The following is a 16,944-nucleotide window of genomic DNA, read 5'->3' as shown; positions in this document are numbered from 1 at the left end:
TCCTACACCTCTGTTGTGAGCTAGCAGCACATGGTGGCTTGTGTTTTTGACAGCAGTCTTGGATTTGTCATTTCAGAGTACCTGACGGTGTTTTCCCAGATGATTGCATTCCATGATCCAGAGCTGAGTAACCACCTCAATGAAATTGGGTTTATTCCAGATGTAAGTGCTAAGGGTCCTTATAAGTATTATCCAGAGGAAATAAAAAATGGAAAATGAGGGATGAGATGGCTTTCCAAGCTGCTTCAGTAGCACTTTGACAGAAGTGAAACTTCCATATGAATAGACCTTCCTAAATATGCTGATAAAATTTTGATTCTTGTTTTCTCTGCTTTAGTCCTTCCTGCTCTGCTGGGATGGTAAATACAATAAAAATACTACTAGCCAGTTATTATAACCTAGGTTCATCTTAAAAGGTATATATACATTTATTTTTGAAATGTGGGTAAATATAGAAAAAATTAGTGTACTCATAAAGTGCTAATAGCAAAATTACTGCAGTTAATTGGATGCTTTTGATTAGCACAAATTCCACATTATTTTGCAAGTTATAGAAAAAGTCCGTGCTCATCAATCTTGTAGATGTGTCAGACCTTGGAAAATGCTAAGCAGCCATTTGCTGGAGTGAATCTCAAATGTGGGACAAGTGCATAACATAGACTCAAGTTTTATGCTTCCATTGGAAAAAAAATCTCTTAGATGGAGGAAAATGAAAACAGCCAAAAACTAGTAGAAAGAACACAGCCAAAAACTAGTAGAGAGGATGGGCTTTGTTGGAAAAAGCAAAGCCAGGCTTTCTTTAGAGCCTCACTTCTAACTATCACTGTAAATAGTAAAAGTAATAGTAAAGCTTTTCTCCTTTTTTGGAGAGGTGGGTATAATCAAGAAAGCCAAAATAAAAATGTTTGTCTGCCTACAAATCCTGATGTTTCTGAACAGTAGATTTAGGCAAAGCTGCAGAGATAATGTTAATTGAGAGGGTCTACATCATTCTATAGCTGACATTTACAAATTTGGTAATTACCAGTTGGTCATACGAGCAGATGATGACTGAGAGGTCATAAGAGCAGATGATGACTGAGAGGTCAAAATGGAAGAAGATAACTGAACTCAGGAGATGTCTATGTAGAAATGCAAATTTCATAAGTAAGAAATTTATATGCATTACTTCTATAAGCAATACAATGTTTAGCTTATCAGAAAAGCCTTATTAATGCTTATTAGGAAAGACTTTAAGTTGGAGCAGCAAGACCAGGCCTCTGAAAGTCCTTTGTTTTACACCATTCCTTAAAGAAATTGTGGAAGTTTGGGAGTGGCAGATACTCATTATCACTGTTTATTAATATTGTAATAGAAAAGAAAGTATCTTTTTTGTTTGTAGAGGGTGTTTTTAATCTAGTAATGTTATTTGACTGATACAAATTTAGGAGACACAGTGGTGTTAAAATGAGTAGAAGAGAAAGCCAGTGTATTGCCTTATAAAGAGAGGAGTTTGAGAAAGCCACATGTATTTCAGATGACACACATCTGAAGAGGATAGGGGGGAGGAAGATGAAAGTGAGGAGAAGGAGTAGTTTTTTATCTGTAGAAAACCTAAACATTTGGGTAGATGAAGTGCAAGGGTTAACAGCAACATTTAACATTCCTGAGGGAGAATCAATTTTGCAGCATGACTATATAAATGCATTTGATGCTTATTTTTTTAAAAGCTGCAGATGACCAAAACAGTTCGCCTGTGCATTTTGTCCAGGATGCCAATTCCCACAAAGGAGTTAGAGATGTAATTTCCCTGACCATGTTACAGGTCCTTGTGTGGACTACTAATCTACACCAGAGCTCTGCAGCAGCCCATATTGGGTCTTATCTGTATTTCAGCTGCTCCTTGTGTCTGCCTATATAGTTATAATTCTCCACTGAAGACTTCCAAGGTCAGATGGAATAGTTTGAAATCACATTTTGCTATATTTTAGTTTCTGTTGTGCTACTCATTGAACAGTACATAGTCATACATGAGCCTTGTCCCTAAATCTGATCATCTGCCGATGATTAGGTAATATAATAAACAATTGCAAAAGAGGAATGTTTTTTTAAAACTCCTGCATTGAATAAAAATGCAGGTTCTAAAATTAACACTAACCTCTGAAGAGGGTTTGTCCTTTCTGAATTATCTGTAAGGGTTTGGGGTTTTTTTATTAAGTAAAAGTTGTTCTGCCTTTTAGATTAGTCAGAGAGGTGATTTTTTGTGACTTTAACGAGGCAGCATAGGATCCATCAAGGTGAAGGATGTGCAGTGTAGTAATGAGATCTGAACCAGAGTTTCGTGCTTGAGTACTAATCCTATCAAAGTAAACCCTGATTAATCTTTCATCATTGAAACGCAGGCTGTGCTGCAGGCAAGATTGTGTTCCTGGCACCCTTCTCATTTTCTTCAGGTCACGTAGCTCTCAGAATATTGAACACTGCTGAAGCTTGAGTCGTCGTGAATATTATTAGCTGATGTGGTGCCTGGATTAAGTACATTGCTGTGGCTATGTGATTTACATATAAATAGAGGGATAATATATATATTGAATCTTACAGTTCTTCTTTGCTCTCTCCCAAAGTTTATACTTTTCCCCACCCTATATATTCCTGTATAACACATTCCTTATTTTTCTGACTAATTCTGACCCTAAACAGCAGACCATGTTAAAGAAGAAAATGAAGTGTACAATGTTGCTAAAAGTGCAGTGGTAGCCATAAATTACTCTAAAGCACTTACAGCTGTGAATTATGGAAGGTAGACACAGTTGTCATCTATCCACTAACATAGAAGGCAAACTGATTGCAGTCCCTTAATATCATTCTGCTGAAGCTGCTGGCACAGGTAGATACCTTAACTTGGTTTTGGTGATAGGCACAAGGTGTCAGTAACAGGGCTTCATCTTAAATATCCTGCCCTTGAAGTACTTTTTCTGTTTGCCCTGTTACACAATTACCTGAAAATGAATTGCTGATCTTTTTCTCTTATGAAGAAAGTGATCATTCTTCAAATTTTTTTTTGTGTAGGTACATATAGGTGGGTAGAATCTCATATTAAAAATGTGATTCAATTTGCCTTATCTTTTGCACCTTTCTGAAGCCTTTAAATATATGATTGTCTAGGCAACATATAGGATTGAAGCTAAGCACTTGTGTCTGTATCTCAAATGTGGAGCAGGAAGGTGAAAGATCAGGAGTTTGTAGAATGGACAATTCCCTTTGGAAGGGTCCTACAAGGCTCATAGTCCAACTGCCTTTTGAACACTGACAGCCTTGGGGCATCAGCCACCTCTTTAGGAAGCTTCTTCCAGTGTTTCCACCTTCTTGGTAAAGAAAGAAGCTTTCTAATGTCCAATCTAAATCTCCCTTGGTGCAGCTTTGAACTATTCCAACATATCCTGTCACTAGATCCAGGGAGAAGAGCTCAGCATTTCCCTCTCCACCTCTCCCCCCAGTGAAGAAGTTGTAGAAAGCAAAAATACAGTTTTTATTAACAACAGAGAATTAAAGCAAAAAGTAGCAGTTGGGACATTTGTTAAAACAACTTAGCAAAACAAAGTTCTGCTTATTGTTGTACAATGTTGTTTCACACATACATCAAACAGGAAAAAAATTAAACAGGCATTTAATAGGAGAAAAAATCACAAACCTCTTTATCTTTGGATTTAGCACTGCAATATATGGTACAGCTAAAGTATATGCAGGAAAAAAAGTTACACTTTTTCTATATTACTTATTATAGAAGGGAATTTTTCCTGTGATTTTAACAAATATAATGACTTAAGACAAGGAGGTGTTTGTAAGCCTGAAGAAGTTATGAATGCTATGAATAAGCAAGGAAAGGAAAGGCAGAACATGGGTGGCATTACTCCCTGATACAAAGCAAAATTATAATGATGGCACTGCTCCTCTCAAGGTCTCTGTAAAAAACAATGTGTTGGTTTTACAGGCTCTTTTTTTAATGCGGCTTATTCTCAGGCTATTCCAGCTGTTCAGATGCTACTTTGATTACACATTAGATGTACTTCGGGAGAGTTAAGTGTCAAGTAAAACCAGACCCCCCTTAGGTTCGGGGGTTCAGCACTGGAGGGTTGAAATTCTCTTTTCCCGGAGCTCGTTGTTCCGGGCGCGGCGCGCTGCTGTTGCTGTTGCGGGCGGCGGCCGCTGGAGGGCAGCGTTCCCCAGCGCTGTGTGCAGTCCCGTGTCCCGAGTGCCGTCCCGGGTCGGAGCCGCTCCTGCTTCCCTTTCGCTGCCCTCGGGGAACAGCGTTGTGCCTTCCCTCTCCTTGCTTGCTAATGGCATCCGTAACCTCTTCGGGCTTTCCAACGCCTCCTTGTCTTAAAGCATTACTTTTGTTCAAGTCTGAGGAAAAACTCCCTTCAATAAAAGCTCCCCTGACACCTTCTACTTAAATTGTCTGACCTACTTTTTATGTCACTGCTGATAGGTTTGGTGGGGGTGGTTTAGAGCAAAGCAGTGATTTTCCTTGTGATTACCTTTTAATAATATTCAAAGCTTCACATTTCATGTATTTTCTTGTTTATTTCTGTGTAAATGCATGCATGATAGAGATGTTTGTGAAATTAGGAGAAAATGAGGATCTGCTTTGGTAAAACATTTAAATCATATATATGAAAAAGAGGAAATAATTTCTTTTAAATACCAAGGAAATAATGTGCTTTGCATAATATGTACCTCCAAGCAAAGAGGAGCATCAGGACACTAGGCTGGTTTTCCTACTGCATGGGAGGCAAGATATTGCATACAAACAAGAAGATTAACAAATATTAGCTGGTCACAACCACTGCAGGGGATATTTCAGGGAACAGGATATCTTACTATTCCTAGAATGCCACCTATTTAAAACATGTCATAGATATACTGAGGGAAATAGTATTATAAGAATAATATGGTGATAGAAATTGATTTGGTTTGGATTTTGAATGCTTAAAATCAATTGGTGGACTGGAGGTCAATCTTCATAAAATCCTGCTGAATATTAGAAGTGGTGAACAGGTCATTGAACCTTCCTTAGTTTAGGGACAGTATGGTTCAGATCTCAGGCATGCAGGTGAAGGCATAGGAATATAATTTAGAGCTGTGCTAAGAAGGTTTTCAGCAAATGTGTACATCATTTAGTCAGAGCCATAATCCAGTTCAGGGTTTATGGAATAAGAAGTAATTTATTAACATAATATCAATTATGTTTTCTGCTCCTCATTTGTTTACTTCAAGGAAAAGCTCAATAGGAGGATTAATTTGCACTTTTTACGAGTTAAAAAGTAATATATTAAGCTTTATGTTTAACTGTAAATCTTCATAGCACATGAGCCATGCAGCTGAGTAAAATTTAACAATGATCGTCTCGCTCTTGCATTCCTAATTTATGGAAGCTTTCTGCGCAATTTGATGTTTTAAGAAAAGAGATTTCCTTACCTTTGCCTTGCTAAATGCATCATTGAAAAATTAGAAGTTCTTAAGGTGTCATAAATGCTTAGCTCTTTCTCTGTATGATATCTTGAGTATGGAAGCTTGCAGGCATTAAAGCAGCACGAGTCTCGGGGGGGTGTAAGTGCTGAAGCAGGACCCCTTCGGGTGACACTGCCCCAAAATGGTCACAGTGGCACTACAGAAATGCTTGGGTGTTAGTGAGCATTTACTGAGAATGAAACTGTCCTTCATGTCTTCCCTGGCAAGTATGCATTTTAATGAATATCAGCATGGCAGAAAAAGGCAGATGTGGTTATTTTTTTCTCTTGAAAAACATGATTTGAACTTTTAGTTATTTCTATAAAACCGTTTTCTTCCCTAGTCAAAAAGATACATTAAATCGAGTTGGTTTGTGCTTTTTCAGGCATCCTTGGCTAATTTTTGCTTATATTATTGAGAATTTCAACAGTTTAGTAGAGTAGGTTTTTGAGTTCTTTAAGACTTTGAAGGTTATATTTTAGTAAGGATTGTGATTGTTTTTTACTGTTTTCAATACAGTGTTACAAACTGATAATTTGAAACATTTGGGGATGAAAAAAGTTTCTGAGAGGCTAAGAGTTGTGTGATAGATGATCTGCCACTGCAGTTATTTTCCTTTCTAATTGAATTCATGCAAAATAGGCAATTTTTGATGTAGCTGACAATTGTCGTAGACAAATTGAGTTCTCAAAACTTTTTTTTTTGTCTTCTTTCCCCCATCACCACCTTTGGCAGCTTTATGCAATTCCTTGGTTTCTTACAATGTTTACACGTGAGTATGCCTTTTTTTCCTCCGATTAAATGTTCTTCTATTTCTTAAGCTTAATTTTTCTCACTTTTCCGGCTAAAACCTTTCTTAATTGGTATGATAGGTCATTTAGTAGGATGCTTATAATTTGCAAGGATGTGTTATGGAAAACTCAGCAGTGCCTGTCACTTACTTTCTGCCCTGATTTGGTAATAATTAGTGTTTCTCCTGTGGTTTTGAGTTGTTGTTATTGTTACGTTATTATACAGTCATTATGCTGTTGTTGTTATTATTGTCTGGATTATTTTACACCTGCAGTATTTAGGGTGTGTTCAGAGGAAGCTGTTATCTACTGGAAAAAGATGTCATAATAGCATAATAGTTAAAAAGCAAAACCAAACCACACCACCATCCCCTGCCATCACTCAAATAATGTAAGAAAGAGAGTGACTTTGTTTTGGAAGATAATAATATTTTTGTTGCACATTGACACACTGTTATTCTGGTATAACTAGTTTACTATATTTGTGCATGTGTATTAGGAAAAAAGATCTTTCTAATTTGGTGGGTTTTTAATTACAGAGAAAAAGTTAATAAATCAAGTCTAGAAAATCTAGATTTTTTTCTCAAAAATCTTTGATTTTTTTCATGTCATATCAACATTGGCAGACATTGAATTTAAATTTTCAAAGAAGTGACAGAATGTAAAGAGCTGATAGATTATTTCTCTGATGAAATATCAGAAAACTTCATGTGAGATTCTTGATTGCATTTTCTAAAGATTTTGACTGTAAAGCGCTGGTTCTTGCAATTGTCCCTTTTTCTATAGCCTTCATGAGAATCACCACCTTTGGAAAACCAGTGAGATGTTTTCCTTAAGCAATCAAGTGCAATAAAGTCTTAGAACTATTTAGCTGGAAGATGGTATATTTTAAGAGAATAACCTTCAGCTTTATATATAAAATCTTGCTATTTTTAGTAGGCCTTTTTCCTTGTCTTTCTTTTATTCTGCCAATCTTTTCTTTCTTCTGTTCATTTTTTTGTCTAATTATAAGTAGTTGATCTTATTGATTAACTCGTTAGTGTCATCTTATTGTGAAGAAGGGATAGGCATGCCTTAATACGTAATTGTACTGTACTAAAAGAAAAATAAATTGCCTAATTCTTGACATACTCAAAATGTGATTCCAAGTATTCATTAAGAAGACTGATATTTACAGAATAATCAAACTTCATATGAACACAAACATGATCCTAAACAGGCTGAGTCCTCTTTACTCCTAAATAAAAAATAAATCACTCGAGATGGGAGAAAAGTACATAGGCAACTCATTAACCCTGTTATTGTGTGTATATGCTTATAGAGTTTATTTATTGTGCTTATTCATTATGCAGATGTCTTTCCTTTGCACAAAATTTTTCACTTGTGGGATACATTACTGCTTGGAAATTCCTCCTTCCCATTCTGTATTGGAGTTGCCATACTTCAACAGCTGAGGGATCGTCTTTTGGCTAATGGATTCAATGAGTGCATTCTCCTTTTTTCAGACTTGCCAGGTACAGAAAATACTGTTTCTTCCTTTTTTTCTCTGTCTTCTCCAGTGTGTTTCTAAATATATGCTTAGAAATCATGGTAGATTTAGGCAAACTCACTGCCAGTGTGTGTGGGTCTTAACTACAATTTATTGTAGTTAGTTGGAGTCATTTTTTTTGCTGTCATCAGCAAGAATGCAGTAGGATTGTTATTTCCAGGTGAAGATTAGAGTATTCTGTTGTGAAATGTAGAACTATTTAAACTAATTCAGAAACAACTGTTTGTAGCCATGCCACATACAGACACAATCAGTTTATATGAATTTTTAAATAAATTGAATGAATAACTTCTGAATGGTCCTTTTTCTCTTTGGTGCTGGTATTAGCCTGTTTTCCTTTCTAACATCATTAAACATGTACTCTGGAAGTAATTAATGTAACAGGATTAGGGAAAGCAGTATAGGAAGCCATTGGAATTACTCTGTTAAATATTTCCATTTGAAATTTAAAGCTTTCAGAATAACTTTCAAAACTGTATCAGAGTCTGCATGATCATTGTGCAGACATTCTGTGTCTTTGCTCAGTGGGAGGTGATTAACCTATCCATACAAACTGGTACCTTACAAAAATACATTGCAGTTAACCATGAAGGTTGGAGCTTCCTTCTGAGCAAGTACCTAGTAAGACAGCAGAAGGCATTTGAACTGAGTAAGCCAGCTGAAAGATGTATTTTAGTTTGTAGTGACACAAATAGGAAGGTATTAATTCCCTCTCTCCTGCTCAGGATCTTACTAATGTAATACAGGTCTTAAGTAAGAAGTTGGTACTGTTTTAAATGTGTGGCTTTTCTTTAGATAGCTCTAACTTTGGGGTAATTCCTGGGCTAATTAAGGATTTAGTGAGCTCTATTTGAACACCCATGTGTGCAATTCAGTAATTCATTTAAACAGAAGTTCTTATTCAGAAGAACTGAACGAGAGAATGAAGTTTGAAGAAGAATGTAAAATGTCTTCTTAAGTGTTGCAGTCTCCACAACTGCAGAGTTCACAGAGGTTAGCAGCAGTCTAGGATTTGATACCAAGCAGATGAGGCTGACTTCACAGTTTCATAAGTCAGTGAGTTATCATAAATGAAGCTCTGTGATTTCTTTAAATATTGTTATCACAAATTGTCTCTCACTGTAAACCCTTCCATATGGGTCTGGATTTCAAAATTTGTCTCCTACTTATTAGTTTGATATGTACTATCCATTTGCTACTATATTTTTAAATTCATAAGAAATTTAATTAGGCCATTCCTTATAGTGTAGAATTTTAATTTTCAATGTGTATGTTTAGTCATTTCAAATGATAAATTTAATGGGATATCTAGAGATGGCTGAAATGTGAGTGCTAAACTAAAAGACTGATTCTCTCCCCACCCTCTCCTCCCCCGTGTGTTAGCTGTATGTCCTAGTTAAGTACAGCTCCATTAATATTTAACTTATTTTCTTGCCTAAGGTAATTTCTCCATATTTTTCTTTTTCTTGAAGGGTGCTAAATTATAGATTCCAATTTATCTCAAATCAGCTGATTTACTGACAGTGGAAGTATTTTATGCTGAGGTCATGTATAAGAACACCTTAGTTCTTGTAATACATACGTGTTCATATAGTAAAATTAAATCACTAAAATCTGTGGTGATATAAGGCACACACATTCTGCTGATTTTAGGTGATGACAACTTTACTGATACTCTGGTAAGAAATACAGGTTTCTGAAAAGTGGGTTTTTTTTCTCAAATGGGTGATGTCTGTGATATTTACAATGTCAACAGTGACACAATTGAATATTTTGAGATTAATCTAAAGCATTCTATAAAATACTGCTAGTAAAATTACTAAGGGAAAAAATAATAAGGGTTGTTGCAACAAAGGGTGAAAGACAATTGTAGTCTGTCTTAAAAGTTAAGTGTTGTTGGTCTAGCTTAATCAGTAACTTTTTCAACGTATAATTCTCATAGCCTTGTGCCTTTTCTTTCTGACCTGAGTCTTATTTCTGATTAAAAAGTATTGACTCATTATGCATTTTGTCACCTGTGTTTTCCGTACAAGACTTCTGTTATTTTGGTTACGATAAGTTGTGTGCCAAGGCTGGGAATTTTCTGAAAGTAATTTAAATAACTTTCACCTGAGGGTATATCACTCCCAGGAAGAGAATATGTTGTTCAAAACATTTGTGATAATTTTAAACTAAAATCAATTGTTGCTCAAGAGTCTGAAACTCCTGTAATTTGTAAGTTTTGTGTGCACTGGAATGGCTTTTTTCAGGCTGCCAATGATAGCAACTTCCTTTCCAGAGTGATGGAGGTATTTTACTGCAATCTTGAAACTTCGTGGAACACTTTTAAGATATCTTGTTTATACATAACAAAAACCCCACTGCCTAATTTCCAGTGCACTGTATATAACACAAATGGAATTATTGTTTTAAAATAATTTTTAATTAATTAAAATAATTTTAAAAATTTAAATAATAGCGATGTGAGGAAAGTGAAGGGGCGTTGTGTCAGCACTGATTACTTGGTTCTGAAAACCCTTTCCAATACTTGTCTCAAAGCTTTGGCCATATTTTATCTATAAAGCAAATACAATTGGGCAATGCTTGCTGTTTTTGGAAGCTGTGTTGGAAATTTTAATTTATTTTTATGTTGTTCAAATGATGTCCTAGCAGATTAGGAAATTTATTTGAAGATATTGATAAAGTAATTGGCTAATTAAAAATACTGGAAAATCCTTTTGCAACAAATATCCTAGTTCATTCCTCATGGAGCTGTATGAAGGGGACATATAAGCAACTGCTAAAACGTAAATAGAATTAGGTTGTTTAGGAAATTACTACCCCAGACTGCTGGGCGTTTTAAATTTAAATTCTCTGTCATTTGTTCTTTCATATTTTTTCCTTGTGTTTAAGGACCTCTGTTAAGTACAAACTTCATTCAAGCAATATAGATTCCAGAGAATATTTAGGATTATTTGAGACAGACACACAAAACCAACACTGGAATTGTTGCTAATATTTTACCTGTAGTTTTGAGACTTAGTACATTTTGTCTTATTTGTGATGCGGAGAGAGCAAAGACATTACGCATTACCTGTAAGTCTGCCATGTAGCAGTATGTGTCAGGAAAATGAAAACGGTAAGGGTGACACTACTATGATGAGATTCCTGAGGTACCAACAACAGAGACAGGACTCTGCTTTCAGACCTCTGCTTATTTGTACTAAGCCAGTCTGGATATCCCTTAACCTATCCCTTAACCTGTATCAGCAGATTTACAACCCAGAAGGCTTTTCATGCTTTGAGGACCAAATGTGTAAGTCTACTTTAAGACATGCAGTTTTGCTTGTAGCTTAGTCTTTAGAAACTTGTGGTAAGTTTGTGTGATAATGTCCATTATTCAACTAAAAAATTATGGTTATTGTAGTTTGACTAGATTACCAGGTTCATTACCCACTGTACAAGTAGTACAAAGTCTACAGCAGATTTTGTTAGGAAGCATCCAGACACATATACTGCTCTTTGCAAACATTTGAAGGATCCTTAGGCCAATCCCCTCCCACCTGGAATGGATGCAGTATAGAGCCTGGCAAACAGATCTTCCTCCAGTGATCACTGCCAGTATCAGCACTATGTACAGACATGAGTTGTGGACTTCTGAGAACTGATGGAAAGATGGGGACAGATGTTGTTAGGCAATAGGAAAATACCAAGCCTAAACATGACATAAAACATACTCGAAGCAACCTTTTAGGTTAGTTCAATAAGCTCATCTTCTGTAATTTTGGAGCAAGAGCAATTTTGGTTCATTCTTTTAATGCTTTGCACCACAAGGAAGGTGTCTTTTTGCTGACTCCGGGATAGTCAGTGCTTCCAAAGGAAGAACCTTGGCCTCAGATGGGAAGTTCATACAGGCTGACTGTAGAAAAGCAATCCAGTGCAATGAGGAGCTACGGTAAAAGGGTTGAAGTGGAAAACTTCATAAGACACAGGCATGTAGCTTTAAGATGCAAGATCTGGCTGTTGTCAAACCACAGACATAAACTATTCTCCATGGAACGGATTTTCTCTAATGTGGGAGAAATTATTATATCCATTGCCATTCTAGTGATGTGCCAAAATGCTGAATCCTGTGATGGTGGAAGCCATATGAATGCTTAGAAGGATTGTATCCAGCTTATAAATGGACTAAAAGTTTAAAAACAGTAGAAATTCTCTACAAAGATTGTATGGAGCAGTTTTGAATGATGCATTTCTGTTGACAGCAGCAAAATTAGGCACATATCAGAAGGCTCTACTTTTAGATATGTTTGTGACCCTGGGTAGCTACTTTCTGCTGTTTTGCTTCCTAAAAATCCTTTGTTTGCCCACATCTGTGATCCATATGCTTTTATTGTACTGGAATTTCTGGTGGTTCAGCATTTAGTTAATATAGATCTGATAAGAGGAAAAAATGACAGTTGGCCACCAAGTCCATATTGAGTTTGTGGGTGTTTAGTGCCTGTTCCCATTTGCTTCACCACTCCTCCAAGGAAAATGTAACCTCAGAGATTAAAACACCACCTTTGAAGAGACTTACAGAGATGGAGTGGTTTTTCATATTCCCGTGAGCAGTAGGAAAAATAAAGATAATACAATGTTTTGGTTAGGGTTTGACTTTTTTTCATGCACTTTTGAAAATATCTTATTGCTTAGATTAATGCTCTGAGGAACAGAAGCCGTGACAGCTCTTCTAAACGGAAACTTTTTTAACTTCAGCTACAAAAGTTTGACATATTGCTCTGTTGTCATGAAAGTATTTTGGAAAGTATTTTGCTGCAGAGCTAGGGAAGCTGACTGCTTTTTCAAGTTACAGTACAGCTGAAGAAAAACAGCACTTTGTTGTCTTTCACATGATACACATGATAATGGTGTTGTAACTATGACAAAAATATTGATTGGAAATATCAAAAGACATCAGCATTTAAAAGGAAGTCACTTTTCCTCGTTTTCTTTTCTTGAAGTATGTAGGTCAGGCTGATATTTATGGAAACATCTTTTTGTGAGCAGGGTGCTCATCTTTGCTATGTTAGATGGCTTTTTGGAGATGCAGGTGTATTTCATGATGCAATTCCTCAAGATTATTGGCTTTGAGACAGAAGCAGAGAGATTTGTTAGGGCACACCTGCTCACCAAGACTGTCTGGTAGTGTCAAACTCTGTAAGATTGATGTTGTTTTACCTGAAGCTGTGAATTCTTTAATTATTCATCTTTTCCACTCATTGTGACAAAAAGAAAACAGTTCTAGATTATAGATTCTGCCCTCTTGAGACTAAAGAGAAATGCTGGAGTGGACAACACACTAAAGAAAAAAATACTGAAATACTTTATTGTAGTCTGTAGTTGTCACTGGCAGAAGAAAATCAAATATATATCCTTTAGCGAAGGGCTGTCTGCCACAAGAGATGGTGCTTCATAAAAAGGGTGAAAAGTGAGTTCCTCAGTAGAACTTTCCTAGTCCATGTCTTAAAAACAGTCTGACACACAGCTTATGCCCTGTTTCTTGAAAGAGCCCTGATAGCACTGTCCATAGTGATAAGGCACTTTAGAAAATAGAATGATCCATCTGTTAGTCATGTGGGATTTTGTACACCTTTACACTGAAATAAAATGTAATTACAAGAAGGTAGACTGTCAAACATACTAGTATTTCTAGGCTTGAACTGACAAAACTCCAGCTGCTCTTATCTGAGCTTTGTTGCTAGATGGGGTGATTTTTTTTCTTCATTACAAAGCTGCCTTGGGAAAGTATTTCCTTTTTTTCCCATTGAAACTACAATCATACCAACTGATTCAGGATTAGACTCATACTTAGAAAGCAATACTGGATACTAGACTTTTTTCCTTTTACAATTGCGGAGAACGTTGCTGACAGAGCAAGGTGCTGCATAGGGTATCTGTTTATAATTTTGTTATGCTGAATATGTTTGTTTTCCTGGGTATAAATGTTCTGCTCAATAATCTTTAGTTCTCTAACTGTTAATTGAGGAGAATTTCTAAATGGGCTGCACAAATAATGCTGTATTAAAAATTCTTGATTGAAATGTGCATTATCACCACATTTCTATATGATTGTAGATATATTTGGGGAGGAGATACACATTACTTAAATACAGATTGGAATGGCAGTGTAGGCTGAGAGCTAGAAAAATCTGTCAAAATAAGGACTTTGAAATGAGGTTAAGTGAGCTCTCAGTGCTCTTCTACTTTGGGATAGCTGTCAATTCCCTTTGATTTACTTTCACATACTATTTCACTTAAACTCTTACCTTTATAAAGCTGCATGAAGCATTTGTTTCTCTCTGTCCAAATTTCTTTATTCCTAATGTCCTAAGAGCATCCTGGCTTTTAGTAGAAATCCACAGGAAGTCCAAAACTAAATATGGAGAACTAGAGCAGGGTTTGTACCTAAAGGTAAGACTTTGTTAATACTGCAATGTTGGAATAAATTTCAGGACTGCATTGTTAATATTGAAGGGCAAAACTTGTTCAGGAAGGGCACGTATCCCAACTGAGAAGAACTCACATTTTATGTGAGCAATGTTGGCTGCATTCTGACAATGCTGATAAATATCTGATTAACCAGCAGGGGTGTGTCAGGTGACACCTCTGTCACTTCAAAAATTTAAGAACTGAAGGCAAGCATCTGTAGGAGATAGGGGGGATAGGCTGGACACGTTGCATTTGGCTTTAGAGCAAGGCAAGGAGCTAGACAGTCTCCTGCTAGTTCGTCAGTCTTCATGCTAATAAAAAGCATAGCACCATTCTAAGGAGACAAATCATGTAGGCAGTCATGTAAGCTGATAAACCACAAACTTGTCTGCTGGGAATGCAACCCTGAAATGACAAACTTTTATGTCTTGAATGTACTTTAATGCTTTCATGTGTAAATTCAAATGAGGGTGTTAACTGAGATCTTTCAAAGCATAAAGGAACTTTTTCTCGTGGCTTATGAGTAGGTTAATTATGCTGCAAGCTTTAAATAACTTAGAAAATGTATGCTGACAAGATTGGGCTGCTGTCATTTACTTAAAGCTATTAGTTTTGCTATGTGAAACACTAACAGACTTGACTAGTAGTAAACACTGGAAGTTTTGGATCTCAGTAAGTTATCTACTGCAGTGCCAAACGGCTAGAGCATTTTTTTTGGAAATGAAAGCAGTTTTAAGTATGGGTACATAAGCAAGATGGTTATCCTTCCTGTTTACAGTTGCTGTATTTGTGGGAAATAACATTTCAATCCTGAATAAGATGTTGCTTGCTCTAGCAGTTTGAGAGTGTTCCATGGTTCAGGATACTCATTAGGCAGATCTAAATGCTCTGTTTGTATTTATCTTTACCCAGAGTTTTCCATCACTGGTATGGGATTGAACAGGTCAAATTAGAGGCTTTCATCCTTTCGTCATGGAAACAGGTACTCCTTTTCAGGATTACCTGAATTTCCATTTTATTTTAAAAGCAGAAAATCTGAGTTGCTTCATGTTATTTCCTTACAAATATCCTGAAGGCTAACAGGAGAGCTAATGCAAAGGTCTTCTGCTTATGGCCCTTGAGAGAGTCATCAGCTTTATAAGCATTTGGCCTGGTCAGAGTTTCTGACTGTAGAGTTTTTACAGGTTTATACCTGTTACAACTGGAAAATAACTGAAGTAGCTCATAGTTACCACCCAGATGGAAACCTTTAACAGCATTATCCCTATTTTTGCTTGCTGAGTTTCAGTATTTTGCATATTATTTCTGTGAAGCATAGATTTAGGATAAAGAAGGTGAGTTTCACTAGTATTTCAGATTCTAAAAGTGACTTAACAGATACTAGCAAATATTATAACAAAAAGAACATAGAAAAGCCAAAAAATAGTTATTATTTCAAAAGTTAACTGTTGTTGGATGTTGTGTTGGTGGCATCACAAGTTTATCCTCTGAGCTGATCCCTGCAATTTTATAAACCTGTCCTTTCATGCATCTTCTGATTATTATCTACCTATGAATTAATGTTGATTTTTCTGCTGAGCTGCTTTATTTCCCCTTGTGTATTTGTCAAGTTTTGCATAGTAGTGTCCCTCTGATTATTTCCATTATATATTGGGAATTCCTGTGCTTTTTCATTGGCCAGTGTCCTACCCTGTGATAGGACTGCTCCAGCTGTCTTCAACATTTTGTTAGTTTGCAGAAATAGCTGCTGTTCAACAGCATTGCCACACCTCATAACAAAGTTTAAAAAGTGCTTTCTTGTCAGAGCTTAGCTCCAGTCTTCTACTACTTCCAATCTATTTCTGTCTTTCTCAATAAGACATAGCATGTGGCATTTGGTGATTGACTTACAGTACAGCTTTACTCTTTGTACAGTCACTTGGCATTCTGTGTGTTCCTTGCTCATGTCAATCCTGACACCATCACGTTTCCATACTGGAAGGCATTCTTTAGCAAACCTTTCCAGTGAGCTGCTGAGTCAGAGGAATTTTTACAATCACAAGTAAGAAAAGAATCCATGTTTGCCCTTTATGCAGTCTGATGTCTAGGGAATAATTCATAATGTCTACTGCTGCTTCTTTCTACTGCTGTCTACAAACAAAAATGAAGTCACGCAACTATCCTGCAATGTCAGAAATAAATAATGTAAAAAGAATAGTTCTGCATTGACCTTTTCATTTATAATGCCCTTCTTACAATAATAGATACAGAGATGTTGGATAGAAATGTCACTTCTCTTCCTAGATTTGTCCTTTTAAATATGCACACTCTTCTGTATGTCATCAGGAAAAAAGAGTTTATGGCCTTTCACCTCTATTTCTTCTAAGAGCAAGAATCAGGAGGTTGAACTGACTGACCTATTCAGTACCAGAGCATTCATAGCACAGAGAGTTTCTGACCTATTTATGTGGCTGTGTGGTGAAAGCTGATGTTGCCTGGCAGGGTGGTAATAAAGTATTTGTGATGGAGATGTCAAACCACACTCATAATTCTGGTCTATTCCCAAAATGCAGAAGCAGTTTGTTTTGGCTGAGTTTCTTAACTGGTATCCTGTTACCCAAGGAAAAGGGTCTGGAATTGATTAACTGCACACAAAGACTTGGTCTGTGTAGATTTTCATTAGGA

At 36.4% G+C, this 16,944-nt stretch overlaps 1 protein-coding gene across 2 annotated transcripts in view; it reads left to right on the top strand.

Moving 5' to 3' along the window:
• The window catches only part of TBCK (TBC1 domain containing kinase), an 88,206-nt gene that overhangs the window by 39,221 nt on the left and 32,041 nt on the right, over positions 1 to 16,944 (top strand). For both annotated transcript variants that reach the window (XM_041395822.1, XM_041395821.1), the window contains exons 20-22: positions 77 to 162; positions 6,226 to 6,262; positions 7,634 to 7,795. In XM_041395822.1, the coding sequence (XP_041251756.1) occupies positions 77 to 162; positions 6,226 to 6,262; positions 7,634 to 7,795 (285 nt within the window). The remainder of the gene's footprint in view (positions 1 to 76; positions 163 to 6,225; positions 6,263 to 7,633; positions 7,796 to 16,944) is intronic.

The sequence above is a fragment of the Onychostruthus taczanowskii genome, unplaced genomic scaffold (genome assembly GCF_017590055.1).
Source record: "Onychostruthus taczanowskii isolate IOZ18803 unplaced genomic scaffold, ASM1759005v1 scaffold12, whole genome shotgun sequence".
Classification (NCBI taxonomy): domain Eukaryota; kingdom Metazoa; phylum Chordata; class Aves; order Passeriformes; family Passeridae; genus Onychostruthus; species Onychostruthus taczanowskii.
The sequence above is the reverse complement of the archived record's forward strand: the minus strand, read 5'-3'. Positions and strand labels throughout refer to the sequence as shown.